Source organism: Falco cherrug, chromosome 7 (genome assembly GCF_023634085.1).
Source record: "Falco cherrug isolate bFalChe1 chromosome 7, bFalChe1.pri, whole genome shotgun sequence".
NCBI classification, from domain to species: Eukaryota; Metazoa; Chordata; class Aves; order Falconiformes; family Falconidae; genus Falco; species Falco cherrug.
Window position 1 is genome coordinate 6,510,827 of NC_073703.1, and position 14,738 is coordinate 6,525,564.

The 14,738-nt window shown below is 46.1% G+C and overlaps 1 protein-coding gene across 1 annotated transcript; it reads left to right on the forward strand.

Annotated features, from left to right (window-relative positions):
- The first annotated feature begins 1,617 nt into the window (after positions 1-1,617).
- On the forward strand, positions 1,618-14,630 carry SPG21 (SPG21 abhydrolase domain containing, maspardin). The gene is made up of 9 exons (XM_005435569.3): positions 1,618-1,749; positions 5,902-5,995; positions 10,057-10,218; positions 11,076-11,156; positions 11,755-11,900; positions 12,321-12,429; positions 12,886-12,993; positions 13,497-13,637; positions 13,981-14,630. The coding sequence occupies exons 2-9, from the start codon at positions 5,933-5,935 to the stop codon at positions 14,101-14,103; spliced, it is 933 nt and encodes a 310-aa protein (XP_005435626.1). The 5' UTR covers positions 1,618-1,749; positions 5,902-5,932; the 3' UTR covers positions 14,104-14,630.
- Positions 14,631-14,738: the final 108 nt, after the last annotated feature.

Below are 14,738 nucleotides of genomic sequence, written 5' to 3' on the forward strand. Positions count from 1 at the left end.
GGTGGGGCCGCGCGGGGCGGCGGGCCCCGCGGGACCTGCAGCATTTGCCCCCCACACAGCTCATCTCGGGCGATTCCTGCCGCCTCCTTCTGCTTCCTTCACACGACACCAGATAAATATGTCCCTTGGATCCTAGAAATAATTTTGACAAAAAGGCTTTCGTGAAAAAAAAAAAAACAACAAAAACCAGCTGAAAAAACTTTAGGCAAAAGGAAGCAACTTTGGGAGTGAGATGCAAATGATAGTGCCTGTCACGGGGTCAGCTCCAGGCAGGGAGCAACACTGTGTACGTAAATCTATACAAAGGTATTCTTTACACATACCTCTGACAATTAGCTATAGGTCCCTTTCTTTCAACTCACCTTCAGCTCCTACTAGTCACACACCAATTAAATGAAGCTAATTGATCCCAACTGGTTTTTAGAGGAACTCAGTGAGAGGAATATATCACCTGTCGCTTTCCTTAATTAATCTGAGCTGCCCTACAGCAAATACCATTAGACCATGCCAGCAGCAGTTAACACACACCATGCTGCTCAGCTGCAAGCAGCGAGAACATCCAACATCAGTTTTAGTTTTTGCAAAACTATGGATGGAGTTTAACCCTTGTAAAATACAGGTTTAACACCACCACCTACAGCCAGACAGATGCCAGTCTGATTTTTAACCGGCATTAAATCCACCTCCGTGTTTCCTTTCAGGAGCTTTTTGAGGGAGTTAGGCAGGAAGAGCAGGTTGGGCTCAGGGACACACCGACACACGTCAACAGAAGCTGTTTGCCCTGCGATCGCACCTTATGAAAGCACAGAAGGAACAGCAGCAGTGTCTCCAGCGAGTACCGGTTGCATGCTGCTGCGCATCCACAGAATGTCTGGACCACTCATGGCAACAGGCAGTGCTCTCAGCTTCCTTGTAAACCTGGTGTACTGAAAATACACCAGTAAAATACTACTTATGAAATAACTATTTGAACAAACAATTTTCTCAGCTCAGAGCTTTACCTGCAAATGTTTCTTCGTGTATGAAAGGCAGGTAGTGCCATTACACCTTCTAACTCACCTCACCTAACTCAGCTTTTAGCACAGCCTTGAAATGGGCTTTTTAAAAATAAACTTTGCTTGAACAGATGCAGCCAATGAAAAGACCCTGATATTGTATTAGACAAGCAAGTGCTGCACAACAGCCAAGTCAAGGGAGCTGGATAAAGCCTAGAATATTAAAAGTAAGACCCCGATCTGAACACAGCTGTTTCACTCACCGGTGCTTTCACTGAAATCACTCAGGATTTCTCAACATACATCAAAAAAATTATGCTCTCTCCTACTGGATGGCAGTGGCAGGTAACAGTGACACCTGCACCAAGTAGGGCGGCAGCAGAGAGCGAAACTAAGCACCACCGGGGAGCTGCTGTGCCTTTTTTTCTAGGTTAAAACCCAATTCTGTGAGGAACCAGCCGAGCAGCAGATCAACAACAACCATCACCTCAGACGCTGCCGCCCCAGACTTGTTAATGGCGGCCGCGGGCCCGCGCCGACCAATCAGCGCCCCGCTGCGGGGGCACGTGATCTCCGCCTCGGTAGCAATGGCGGCCGCGCGCCTTGCGCCCCGCCCGCGCTCCTCCCCTCCGTCACGTGGCCGGCGCGGGCACAGCACCCGGAAGCAGCGGGCGGCGGCGGGCGCCCCCGCTTGGGTGCAGCGGGGCAGGAGGAGGCGAGCGGCGGCCCTGCGTCCCCGGGCCCTGCCGAGCCGGTGAGGGCTGAGCAGCGAGCGGGGAAGGCGGGGGGGTGGAGGGGTGTCACCGCTGTGGAGACAGGCCTGCCCCCTCTTCTCAGAGCCCCCGACCGGGGAGGGGGCTTGGGGGACCTGAGGGACCGGATGGGCCCAGAGGAGACCGGGGGGGTCTCACAGGCTCCGGGACAGCATTGCCCCAGGGCGAGGCTGTGCCTGAGTTGTCGGGGAGGGTGTGAGGAGCCGTCGGGCCGGGGGAGGGGGTTTTCACGGCCCCTAAGGGGCCCTGGCCTGGAGGAGGTCTTGGGGCTCGGCCCCGCAGGGAGCCCAAAGCCCAGCCCTGGGCGTTCGTCTTCCCGGGGGAGGCTTCGGGGAAGAGGCTGCCTCAGCCTGTGCTGTGGGGCAGAAAACCAGGGCCGGGGGTGCAGGGTGGGCTTTGGCCTCCTCCTCCCTGCGAGGTTGGGGGTGGCACTGTGGCTGAGGAGGAGGGATGGAGCAGGGGCTAGGGTCGGCGGGCGGCTGCGTCAGGGACGGTGGGAACAGCACTGGGGGAGAGGAGAGGGTGCTGCTGCCAGCATCCCAGTTATCCATAACTTCCCCATTGCCTGTGTTTGGTGGTCACGAAGCACATGTAGCCTTACGTCTCCGCTGCATCTCCTGGGGTTTGCCCGCAGCCCCCGTCAGCTGCATCTCCTGGGGTTTGCCCGCAGCCCCCGTCAGCTCTCGGTGTGGGTGTTGCTGATTCAGGTCCCTTGGCCCGTGGGAGTGGGCGCTGTGTGGGCAGCGCAGGGGGGGTGGCTGCGCAGGGCCCCGGCTCAGGCAGACACAGCAGCGGGGAGAGGAGTCACCGCTTGTCTGATCCACTCCGGGGATTCCTCTCTAGCAGCAGGATCAAAGTCTTTCTAAATCCATAGCGAGTGGAATATGTCATTAGTGTAGTGGGGATAACTCATAGGGAGAATATTATCAAGTGCTCTGAACACATCCATAGGTGATTTGTCCTAGGGGAATTGTTTTTAAGGGGTTAGGGTTCTTTGTGTTCTTTGGCTTTATGAAAAATTAAACTCGGGTCTTCAGAGGCTGGATCAGGAACAGTGTCATTTCTTTGTTTGTGATTTGAGTTACCTTTGATGGCTGGTTTCCTATTTTGAGTTAATAGTTCAGCTTTTCTGTGTCCAGAAGAGCACACAGTTGTTGATGACATTAATATTTGTGTGTGCAAATTCAATGCCGCATTTCTGTACCAGGGGAAACAAATTTTAGTAGTAGGACGCTGACTTCAGCAAAAACTTCTATAATCAAAGAAAGGCTGTTTACTCTTGCTTTAAAAGAGAGGCAGTTCTTAGGAGTGGTGGTCACAGATGGACCTTTGCAGGAAAGGAGCTGGAGGAAATCAGCCTAGGGTCTTGGTGGCCAACGGTTTGCTTCCACAAGTGGTAGCAGGTGAACTGAGAACCTCAAAATCTAGGTTTCAGATGGACTCTTAACGCACTCTGGTGCGAGCTGAGGTATGCTGACAGGACAAAGTTCATCTGCATGATACCCTTTCCTTACTTATTCTAACAATAGACGGCTTTGTGCTCCCAAGTGATGTGCCAGCCCACAAAAATTGAGTGCACCCTCAGCAAGTTTGCCAGCAATGCCAAGCTTGAAAGGTGGGCCTCTGCAAACCTCATACCTGGGTCAGGGCAATCCCAAGCACAAGTGCAGGTTGGGCAGAAAATGGATTGAGAGCAGCCCTGAGGAGAAAAACTGGGGGGTGTTGGTTGATGAGAAGCTAAACATGACCTGGCAATATGTGCTTGCAGCCCAGAAAGCCAACCATATCCTAGGCTGCATCAAAAGCAGTGTGGCCAGCCAGTCAAAGGGGGTGCTTCTCCCCTTGTTCTCTGCTCTCCTGAGACCCCACCTGCAGCCCTGTGTCCAGCTCTTGGAGCCCCCAACATAAGGACATGGACCTGTTGGAGCGAGTCCAGAGGAGGCCACGGAGATGATCAGAGGGCTGGAGCCCCTCTCCTGTGCAGACAGGCGGAGAGAGTTGGGAGTGTCCAGCCTGGAGAAGAGAAGGCTCTGGGGAGATCTTCCAGCACCTTCCAGCACTTAACGGGGCCAACAGGAAAGCTGGAGAGGGACGTTTTACGAGGGCTTGTAGTGATAGGACAAGGGAGAATCACTTTAAACTGGAAGAGAGTAGACTTAGGTTAGGTATTAGGAAGAAATTCTTCATTGTGAGGCACAGGCTGCCCAGAGCAGCTGTGGCTGCCCCATCCCTGGCAGTGTCCAAGGCCAGGTTGGATGAGGCTGGGAGCAACCTGGGCTGGTGGAAGGTGTCCCAGCCCATGGCAGGGGGTGGAACTGGGTGGTCTTTAAGGTCCCTTCCAACCCAAACCATTCTGTGATTCTATGAAAAGTAGCTGAATGAATTAGACTGAGGTGGCAGAAAAAAGAAAGGTAATAACGGTAGGAAGAAATTGCTGACCCTTTATGGCAGCCAGAATTATTAGCAAAAAATCTTCTCCTGTGTCTCTGTGTTTGTGCAGTGCCTGGCATAGCGAGGCCCTGACCATGACTTGAGTTTCTTGGCCCTACTATAATATCGTACTCCAAAAGAACATATCATTTTAAGGCATTTGCTGTAATTTATTTATGCCATTAATTTGTCACACCCTCGTTTACTGAATAGCACTTTGAAAACTATTGATGTGTGGTTATGGAAAGGAATTAATAGTCTGCACTGCTGTTTCTTTTCTCTAATGCCCAGCTGTCCCTCTTTAGTCTGGTAACGAATCTTTGTACCTGCTCTGCTTTGCAGGTTCTTGGGAGTAGGTATTTTTTACCTGCTGCCAGGCTATGACAAAGAGCAGAATAGTTGATGCAAGCACTGAAACAAAGCAACACAAAATTGAAATAATGGCCACGCAGCTGAATTTCCTACCTCAGACCCTTGTTGGACATGAGAGGTGTATCATGGGCTTTGTGGAAGATGTGTGTTGTCTTGCAGTTTAGAAAGTACTTTCCCTTTTGAAGTTCATTTCTGTACTTGTAAAATGGCAAATGAAGACTGAAAGATAAGGAAATTGTAACTGTTCGTCCAGCTGGAACCCAATAAGCTAGTTAAGCCTGCACACCAGCAGCTTTCTTGCAAGGAGAAATTAATTGGGCTGACTCACAGAACATACCAAGGTCTTATTTTATGAAGAATTAAGAGACAAAACCTATTGATCTGTACTTGGCAACTGTTAAGTAACAAGAGCAAAAGTTGCTTTGTTTTATTATGCTCAGTGCTGTGTGTGAATGCATGCAGATAATCTCTTGAGGCACTTGGCTTTCAGGGTAAAGCTATTGAGTTTGCAAGCTTCAAAACTGTTTGATACCATCTGTTGTATAAATGGAAGCTTTAAAAAAGTTAATTCTAGAAGTTACCTAAGTGTTTATTACTAATTAATGGAGTATTATAAGACACGCAGGACATTCTGACTTCAGAGTGAATTAGTGGTATTCCTGTGTGGACCCAACTCAAAATCAATTTGTTCTGTATTAATCGGTGTGCTTCAAAGATACCTTTGTTGGTGACTCCTGACAAGTCAGCTTCTGTGTGGATAGAATTAGAACTTCAGGACTCTTCTGTAAATTAAGCTTCAGATCAGCTGATGTTCCCCATGCACAGGGAAGATGTGATCTTGTTTTTTTCTTTCCATCTTCTAGAGATGGAAGAACATGGTCTGAATACTTAGGCAGTTGGTTCATGAAATAATGTGAGTCTATTGTGTGAACTGCTGAGTGAATGGGATAAATATTTATTAGATATAAATTTGGAGTGCTTTATAAATTAAGAACAAATCAAAAACATGCTTTGAGTATTAAAGCCACTTACAGCCTGCAACACAATTGTCTTTTCTTACAACTGTTACACGGGAATACTGTTACAAAAGTGTCATCATTTCATAATGAGGCTGGTACAGTAAGGCAGTCAGGTGACTGCCTCTCAGGAGAATAATTAAATGGTTTGTGATGAAAACTGAGGATAAGTAAACTTGGTGTGAGTCAGAGGTAGTACGATAACTGATAAGAGCAAACTTGCCCTGGAAATGCTTTATGTAAACACCATAGCTTTTGAATGCTGCCCACAGTAAAGCTACTGTATTGCTTTCTAACTTTGTCTCTCTTTTTCAGGCTGACCTAGACTGAGTTTTTTCTAAACATCATGGGAGAGATTAAAGTCTCTCCTGACTATAACTGGTTCAGAAGCACAGTTCCTCTTAAAAAGGTACGTACAGCTGTGATGGTCTTGTGGGTAGAATGTCTCCCCTTGCTTTGTAGTGGGGAAGGCTGAGCTGTTTGGTTAATGCAGAACAGTTGTGGCTTGTGCGAGTGACCTGGCTTATCTCCTGAACTGTTATCCCACATATCATATGAATGCATGAAAGCACACTCTTAATTTTCACATGCTGAGGTCACTTCTGCGTGTGGTGGGGAGCTGAGGCTCACAGTTGTGAGCCATGGCAGCGGTACCTGGCATCCTGATGCCAGCCACGCCTGAGGAGGAGACTTGGAGGAGGTGGCATGTGCTGGGGACCTCGTGCATGGCCTCTCATGGAGCTGCCTGTGCGCGCTGCACCACACCAAGGTGGGCAGCTGACCCAGCTGCCAGGCAGCCGTGCTGCCGGAGCCACCTCTGCCGTTCCTACCATCGTCCTCAGGTTGAAGCGGAGTATCTGAAGGCAGCTGCTCGGCAGTCAGGCTGCACACAGGCTTCCTGCAAGTGGACAGATGTCTTAACGATGGTGGGGAAAAATAAATGCTTTCTTCCACTGAGTGTCCTTTGGAAGTCCTCTGCTTAATCACATTGTCCAACCACTTTCTCCTCAGACTTGGATTTCTCCACTTCCTTTTGCTGAACCACAGGAGAGTGTTTGAGGTATGCAGTGCCCCGATGTCTGCTCCCTATATGTTGAGCGACAGAGGGCATGAAATTACTTCAACCTGTTGTAACACTTCACTTGACATTTAACATGAGGGTTTTTTTAGAAAAGTGCTTTGAATTACTGTGTTCCCAAAAAACTAAGTCTGGTGAATTCTAAAATCAGTAATTTTACTTAAGAAAACTGTGCAATGAAATTCTAGACCAGTTAAGAGCCCTCCCTTAGTACATCACTCCTGACCTGCACCAGCTCTCATGTATAGCTCTTGCAGATAAAGCCTGCTGGGGCTATGGTTGCGGACTAACCTGCAGCAGCAGCCCAGGCTCCCGCCAGCCTGAAGGACGGTCTTGCCTTTACACCCCAGCCCGCTGCTCCTGCAAGTGTGGTGGCTGCTCATGTGACCGCGCAAGCTGAGCAGGGTCAGTGACCTGCCTAGCTTGAAGGTGTTTTATAGTTTGGTTTGGGGTTAAACTGACTTCCAGTTGGTTCAGCTCCCTAACCTGGATGGCTGTGTGGGCTGCAGGAACACGGGGATGGTGCTGGCAGCAAAGGCAAGAGCAGCATTACCTCCTTCAATAGCAAGTTGCTTGCAGTTGGGCCACTTGAAAGGGACTGTGTCTCCAAACCTAAGGAACGATGTTTATATGTGCCCAGCACTATTTCCACTGAGTGGTGTGTAACTTTCTCGAAGAAACTACCTTTATGGAAGAACTGTAGGATTTTCCATTCAGGGTTTCTCGTTCATTTTTGCCAGTTTGCATCTTCTGTAAGTAAGAAAGATCCATTGCTGTTGGCTATGTCTAGGCTCTGGCTGTCCAGCTGCTCTTTGTTTCTGGCCAGTACCAGATCTGCTGGATCTGTTTGTGCCATGCTTTTGCCTTCAGGCAGTGCCTCACTGGGTCAGCAAAGCCGGGGGACAGTATTTCAGCGGAATGACGCATAGGTGCTTTTAGGCACTGCTTTGTGGGATGCGGTACAGTAGATGAAAGGGGCTGGAGGCTGTAACCACAGGACACGTTGCTGCTGCCTGGGGACTGTGTGACGCTGCAGCTCGCTGCCAAGGGGCAGTGCCTTCAGCTGCTGCTGACTACTCAGTATTTCATAAATGGGGACGTGTAAACTGAAGCTGCTGTTGACCTGGTGACCTTCAGACTAGGGAATACCTTACCCTTTTGAGTGGTTCAGTCTACTCAAAAGTAAAATGATGCCACAGTGATGAATGTGGGGTATGAAGAAGGTAGAAAGAAACAAAGTAGCCCTGGTTTCTGGAGAGAGAAGAAAAAAAAAAAAAAAAAAGTCCAATTTGAAGATGTAATCTCTGAAGCTGTAGTTAGGAAAACAATTGCTTGCATTATTGCCCAGAAGTATAGGCAAAGCATGTGCAATGCTGAGGAAGGAATGACCAACCATCATTACTGCTGGTAAGCACACATCACTGCTGTCAGATCTACTTAAGGAAGTCTTTTGTTTGAAAATGGGCTGAGATGTTCCTCCTGACAGGAGCAGGAAACTCACAGCTCCATTACCCTTCCGGCTCTTCTCAGATACAGGAAGTACAGCACAGAAAATAACATTTTTAATGTGAGTCTTTAGCCTTGCCTGTGAGCCTGCATTGCATACACTGCTTGCTGTCTTAGATAACCCCTTCCTAAAAGTCTTCAGCAAGGGACACTCTGGCTCTGCTAGGACAGGGGAAAGTTCTGCCCGTTTTTTAGTGCAGTGCAGATTTTACCCTTTATGTAAACTGTAGGTGATAATGATCGATTGACCAGAACAAGAAAAAGGCTGGTGACCTACCAAACCAGCAGTTAGCCACACTGCTATCTGCCTACGTGGTGCTTAGCCTTGTTCGGGAGCTGGAGTTAAACTATCCAGTATGTGGCTGGGAGTCAAATAGAACAATTGTTTAAACCCATTGATTCATTGTCTGGGCTTGAGGAACATTATCTCTGAGCCTCAGCTCTCTTGACGTGAACTAACTTTGGTTTTGTGACTTCAAGGAGCATGGTTCACCTTTGGAAATACTCCTAAAGAGAAACTTTGTAGTAGCCACTAACCACCACCCTGAACGGATCCTGGATCCGACATTACTGGTGGAATAACAGCTGAGAGCGGCGAGGCCTGGAGCTCTGGAGTTGTGTGACAAGGGTTTTGGGGGGAGATGGGAGGCTTTTGTACAAGGTTTATTTTTAAATGGTTTCAGTGGTCTGGAAGCTCTGGTATGCAGTTTTATTTTTTTTTTATAGATACTTTACAAAACAGCAGTATCATGTGATCGCTCACATGCCCCCAGAGCCTGAAATACTGGCTTTATTACAAGCAGATTTGTTAGTCAAGCAAATCTGATTTGTGGTACGCTATTCTTCTCCGATTCCCTGAGAAGCTTAACTGCTGTGATGAAGCAAATTGTGCTTGTATATTGCTGTTCAAAAAGCTACACAATTTTGATACAGAGGAGATGAATTCCTGCTGTGTGACGCAGGCTTTCCCCAGAGGTTTGTGCTTGTTGATCTGGTACAAGCTGCATGCTTTTGCTGGGTTGTGGAGCACTGAAAGAGCACCTTAAATATATAAAACAGTTTGCTGGTAGAAAAGGCTCTGTAAAAGCAAGTCAGGCTCCAGCACTGCAGAAAGGATGACCGTTGCCTAATTCCTATACTTTTACATATACTCACTGTGGTAGGACTTCTAACTTCTGCCCAAGATGGGCAGTGTATGAGGAACTGCTCACTAAGGATGGCAGCTTGCATGTGGATAATGTGCTTCAGCCAGCCACATGTCCTAGGCACTACAAATGCTCCCGAGATGCTGCCAGCTGATGGAAGCGTTTTGGTTTTTTTTCCAGGTCAGCTTTGCAGTGCTGCTTGGGGAGTTGTGTGCATCTCTGTTTCTGGCAGCTGGCTTTAACTGTTTCAGATCAATAATTTGTGGTGTTAGCTGCTTAATTCACTAGGCTTGCACGTATCCAGGCCTGTAACATCTTTTGTCCAGTGAATGTAAATATCCATGGTTGTTTAAAAAACTGCTCCCAGGGGCAGCCCTGTGTCTTCCAGCCTACAGCTGCTGCTGTCCATACCTTGAACTGACCTCCTGGGTCTCTCCTGGGCCATGGCACCGTGTTTGTTATCCAGCTTATGTCAGGACACACAAAGCATTTGGTCTGACAGTGCGTGGCTGCGGTTCTGCTCCAGCTGTATCCACACAAACACTGTAACTCCAGTTAGTAGACAGCCTGAGAGAGGAAAGCTATTGTGAAGAAGAGTAAAAGATGGTCTTGTTCAAAGGGGTCTTGAGTATTATGGTGTTTGCTAGATGATAAAGTGTTGTGTAGAAGCAATCCTGGAAGGTGGCTGAAGAATCTAATTTGTCTTGTGTGTTTCTTCTCCCCCGATGCCTGTCATTTCAGATAATAGTAGATGATGATGATAGTAAAGTCTGGTCACTGTATGATGCAGGACCTAGGAGTATTCGGTGCCCGCTCATATTTCTCCCTCCTGTAAGTGGAACTGCAGATGTGTTTTTCCAGCAAATTTTGGCGCTGACTGGATGGGGCTACAGAGTTATTGCTGTGAGTATTCTCTGTCTTGTGTCAAAGTTAGTATTACTTGTGCTTGTTGCTGTCATCAGAGGTTGGATAATGAAGACGAACAACTTAGTTTTGACTAAGGGAATCCATCAAAAACTTGGTGCTAGTTGTACTGTGGAATATGTAGCATTGCAGGTCCAGGCTGAAATCTGCGGTATGTTTATGGCAGCATTTACCCAAAGCCTTTGTGTGTGGACATTATTAATTACTCAGTCTGCTTTTTTCCCTTGTGTGCCCTGAGTGCCAGTCATTCTTGCCTCCAGCTGTATCTTTATTAGCCATGAGGCAAATGTGAGTTAGTTCAGGGTTTCCATGTTTTCCTTAGGGTTGGTGGATAACCTGGTTCTTAGCCTGCATCGCTGCAAGTGCTAAGTCACTCTGCAAAATCCTAACAGCGTGCTCTTGTGTGGCTTCTCAGCTCCTGAGCTGAACTGAGATTATTGAGCTGTACAGTATTTCTGCTAAACAGTACGGCTTTAGGAATGCTGCTGTATCTCTTGCGGCAGTTAACGATCTCTGTACCTGCCAACTCTACGTGCTACAAAATTGCTGAAAAATCCTCCCAGCCTCTCCTGCCACTGATTAGAGTGAAGCAATGCTGTACTTTCCCCTACAAGTTTGCTTTCCAGTACTTTGAGTTGTGTATTTTTGTGCAAGCGAGGGGGAGGTGTTTGCACCCTGGTGAGTTAGGGACCTTGCTGAAGAGCTTGAGCCTCATGACACAGGAGAGGCAGGTTGCTACCTTGAAACCTTTCATGTGAGAATTGGTATGGCTTTCAAGCAGACAGCTGATGGGTACTGCTCCGAGGCTGGCTTTTTCTAACTTTGTATTATTTTAGTTGCAGTATCCAGTGTACTGGGATCACCTTGAGTTCTGTGATGGATTCAGAAAACTGTTAGACCACCTTCAGCTGGATAAAGTGAGTGCTCAGAGATGGGGAAATGGATGTATAGTTGCAATAAAAACCTGTTGTTTGAAGAGTCGTTTAAAAGAAAGGGTATAAAATATGACACAAACATAGCCTATAAATAAAGGAGGCTGTGTTGCAATTTTACATTTGAAACTAGTTTATTTTTGAAGGTGAATACCCTTGAAAATTGTCATACTTGGCCTAAATTCAACTGCTATTCTAGGCCTATTAAATTGCATTGGTTAACTTCAGTTTTTCATGAGATCTCATGGAAGTTATCCTTCCTAATTCGTGTAGTACAGAATACCACAATAAAGTATCTTGGATTGGAAAGCTGTTGAAGACAAAGTGAAATGTTTGATTTTTTTTATTTTCTTAAGCTTGATGAGCACACAGAAACATGAACTGTGATCTGGAAACACTTCCCTTTTTCAGTATTTATCACATTTATATCATGCAAAAAATCAGAAGCTGAACAGAAGAGTGATTCTTTGAAAAAAATGGCTTATGACAACAGTGGAATTTGGATGACTGATTTTTGTAATGAAACATCGTGCTTAGAGTTCACATCTCATAAGTGTAACATGATTCTTTTTCCTTTAATTAGGTTCACCTTTTTGGAGCTTCTCTGGGAGGCTTTCTAGCTCAAAAATTTGCTGAATACACACACAAATCTCCCAGAGTTCAATCTCTGATCCTGTGTAATTCCTTTAGTGACACTTCTATCTTCAATCAGACATGGACAGCAAACAGGTGAGGGAGACTGAGACAAGCCTGCAGATTCATGGCATTAGTTTTTTTGCAGTGAAATGTCACGCTGACCTGGTTTGATGTGCATCTAACCTGTTTCCAGCCTGGGGGAGGGAGGTGCGGGGTGGAATGCTTGTGACTTTTAAAGCCATGCCGCAAGGAGAATGGAAGTTTTTTAGAGTGATGAAAGTGTTATTCACCTTGTTTAAAATACATTTTTGCAATGTAAGATTAACTGCTTCCCAGAACATTTTGAGTACCTAGCTGCCAGGTTTTCCATCTCAGTGCTCTCAAAGCTTCTTCAGGTTTTCATTTGAAGTTAAAGCACAAAGTCTGTGCAAGGAAAGGGAGTGCTTACAACAGAACATGTTAATGTTGGAGTCCTGGATGCTTGAAGATTGTTACATCTTGTTTCTGTTTCAGCTTTTGGCTGATGCCTGCTTTTATGCTGAAAAAAATTGTCCTTGGGAATTTTGCATCTGGTCCTCTAGATCCTGAAATGGCTGATGGGATTGATTTCATGGTGGACAGGGTAGGTAGCTGTGTACGCTAACGGCTGTGGTGTCAGTCTCTGTGAAAGATTTACTTAGCAGGAGGTTGTAGGTGTTTCTGCTGCTTTCTTCATTTACTTTCCCGGAAGGGAGGAGTGAGGAATAAATTTTTAGCAGGTATTGACTGTCACAGCTCCAGCAGTTTCACTGGTGCTGTGACTGTCTACCTTACAGTTCTGTTTATGTAAATCCGGAGTTAAACTGAGGTGGAAGAGAAGAAAGTGCTGGGATGCATCTGTAGGTTCTGGGGGCAGGAGGAACTAATGGAACATGTTTTAAGCATTTGTCTCATGCAGAGTAATGCTAAATTGGAACTGTAATCTTCATCTGAAGTGCAGTCATGTTTTCCTTTAACTTCTCTTTGGCTGTATTGTTAATATTGCATTAACTTCCTGCAGTGAAATATGTTGCTAATCAGTGTTTCTCTCTACTGAAAGCTGGAGAGTCTAGGCCAGAGCGAGCTTGCTTCAAGGCTTACTCTCAACTGCCAGAACTCCTATGTAGAACCTCATAAAATTCGAGACATCCCTGTAACCATTATGGATGTAAGTTAATCTCCATGTAATCCTTTTTTTTTTTTTTTTTTAACAGTTTCTCCCCTTGACCTGGATATCCACCTGGATATCCAGATGGGGCCTAGATATTCTGTTAGCAACTTGCTAACTATTTGTGGCATGTAACTTCATATTTAGATAAGCCACCTACTGACTGAGCAACACCGTGACTCTTCTGTGTTAAATTATGAATTAGATATTCTGTGCAATAACAGAGTCATATGTTTATGTATCACAGCGTTAGCATTCTAGCTGTCAGTGCCTAACACAGAATCATGGAACGGTTTGGGTTGGAAGAGACCTTAAAGATCCTTTCATTCCAACCCCCCTGCCCTGGGCAGGGACACCATCCACTACACCAGGTTGCTTGTTTTCTGTTTCTTCAACACTGCTCCAGAGAAGCTGAGAATTGCTTCTAGGAGCAGCACGTATCCAGTCTGATTTAATAAGCAAAATCTGAGATTCAGAGCTAACTCCTGTGACTTGTTATGCAGGTATTTGACCAAAGCGCACTTTCTACTGAAGCAAAAGAAGAAATGTATAAGCTCTATCCTAATGCCAGAAGAGCTCATCTCAAAACCGGAGGCAACTTCCCCTATCTCTGCAGGAGTGCTGAGGTCAACCTATATATTCAAGTGAGTCTCTGCACTCAAACCCAATCGACCAATGCATTCAGCCAGAACAGCTGTAGGAAGCACCTTTTCTGTGCTTACTTTTATTTTTTAGCTTGCCTGAGCTCTGTTTGCTCCAGCTTGCAGATAGCTGACACAGGGAGGGCAAGGCTGGGAGCAGCCACGTTCACGGAGGGCTGGCTTTGGGAGTTTGGCTGTTGCCTGTTTCCTCTGTCCTCTCTCTGAACATCTTGTACTCCAGAGCCATGATTTCATCCTCTCAAAAATTATTCTGAAAGAATGCTTCTCTTTTACCAAAACCTTGTGCTTCTGCACCTGTTTCAGTGTTATTTTCCATGTGCAACAGATCCATTTACTGCAGTTCCACGGTACCCGGTATGCAGCCATCGATCCCTCCATGGTCAGCGCAGAAGAGCTGGAAGTCCAAAAGATCCGTCTTCACACCAGCAATGAGCAAGAAGAGCAGTAGGTTTTGGGTGCCGGTGAAAATGAGGAGTTGGTTTGGTGGTCTTCCTGTGTACAATCAACTGTTCCTACTCTGCCTTTTTCCTTGTGTTAACCGATTATCACTGTGTGATTCCAACAGGATCAATAGTCAGTGAACTACCCACGGACAGTAACCTCTGGAAGTGTGACAGGATAGGTCTGTTTAATTTTTAGTCTTTGAATTCAAGGAGGCTTCGTTTGAAGATTACAGTTTTAAAAACAAAGACATTTTTGCTACCAAAGTCGTCACTGTCATGTTCTTAAGCAGAACAATATTTCTTTTTATATTTTTCACTCAGCTGTATATATTGCCACATGCAGATTGTGTACTTATAAGCTGACATATATTTTTGTTGAATATTTGGTTTAAAAGGTGTTTAAGTGACAACATTGCCGCCACTCACTTGCTTCGTATGTTGTGTTGTTAGTTAATTTCTATTTGAAATAAAGCATTTGAATTTTTAACTTTCTTGCTGTTTAAAAATGGTTTTCAATAAAACTTCAATTTCAGCAGGTGTCTCCTGTTTTGACTACGAGAGAAGAGCAGTGTAGCTTACTGCAGTCCTGGTTTGCCTCTACAAGCACCTCAAGAAATTAAGAAAACCACCACCTTCTGCT

Excerpts from the sequence above, each read along its gene's own strand:
- SPG21 (XM_005435569.3), top strand. The coding sequence starts at position 5,933 with ATGGGAGAGATTAAAGTCTCTCCTGACTATAACTGGTTCAGAAGCACA. Across the intron at positions 11,901-12,320 it reads CAGACATGGACAGCAAACAG|CTTTTGGCTGATGCCTGCTT; the intron begins GTGAGGGAGACT and ends TTTCTGTTTCAG. Across the intron at positions 12,430-12,885 it reads TTGATTTCATGGTGGACAGG|CTGGAGAGTCTAGGCCAGAG; the intron begins GTAGGTAGCTGT and ends CTCTACTGAAAG.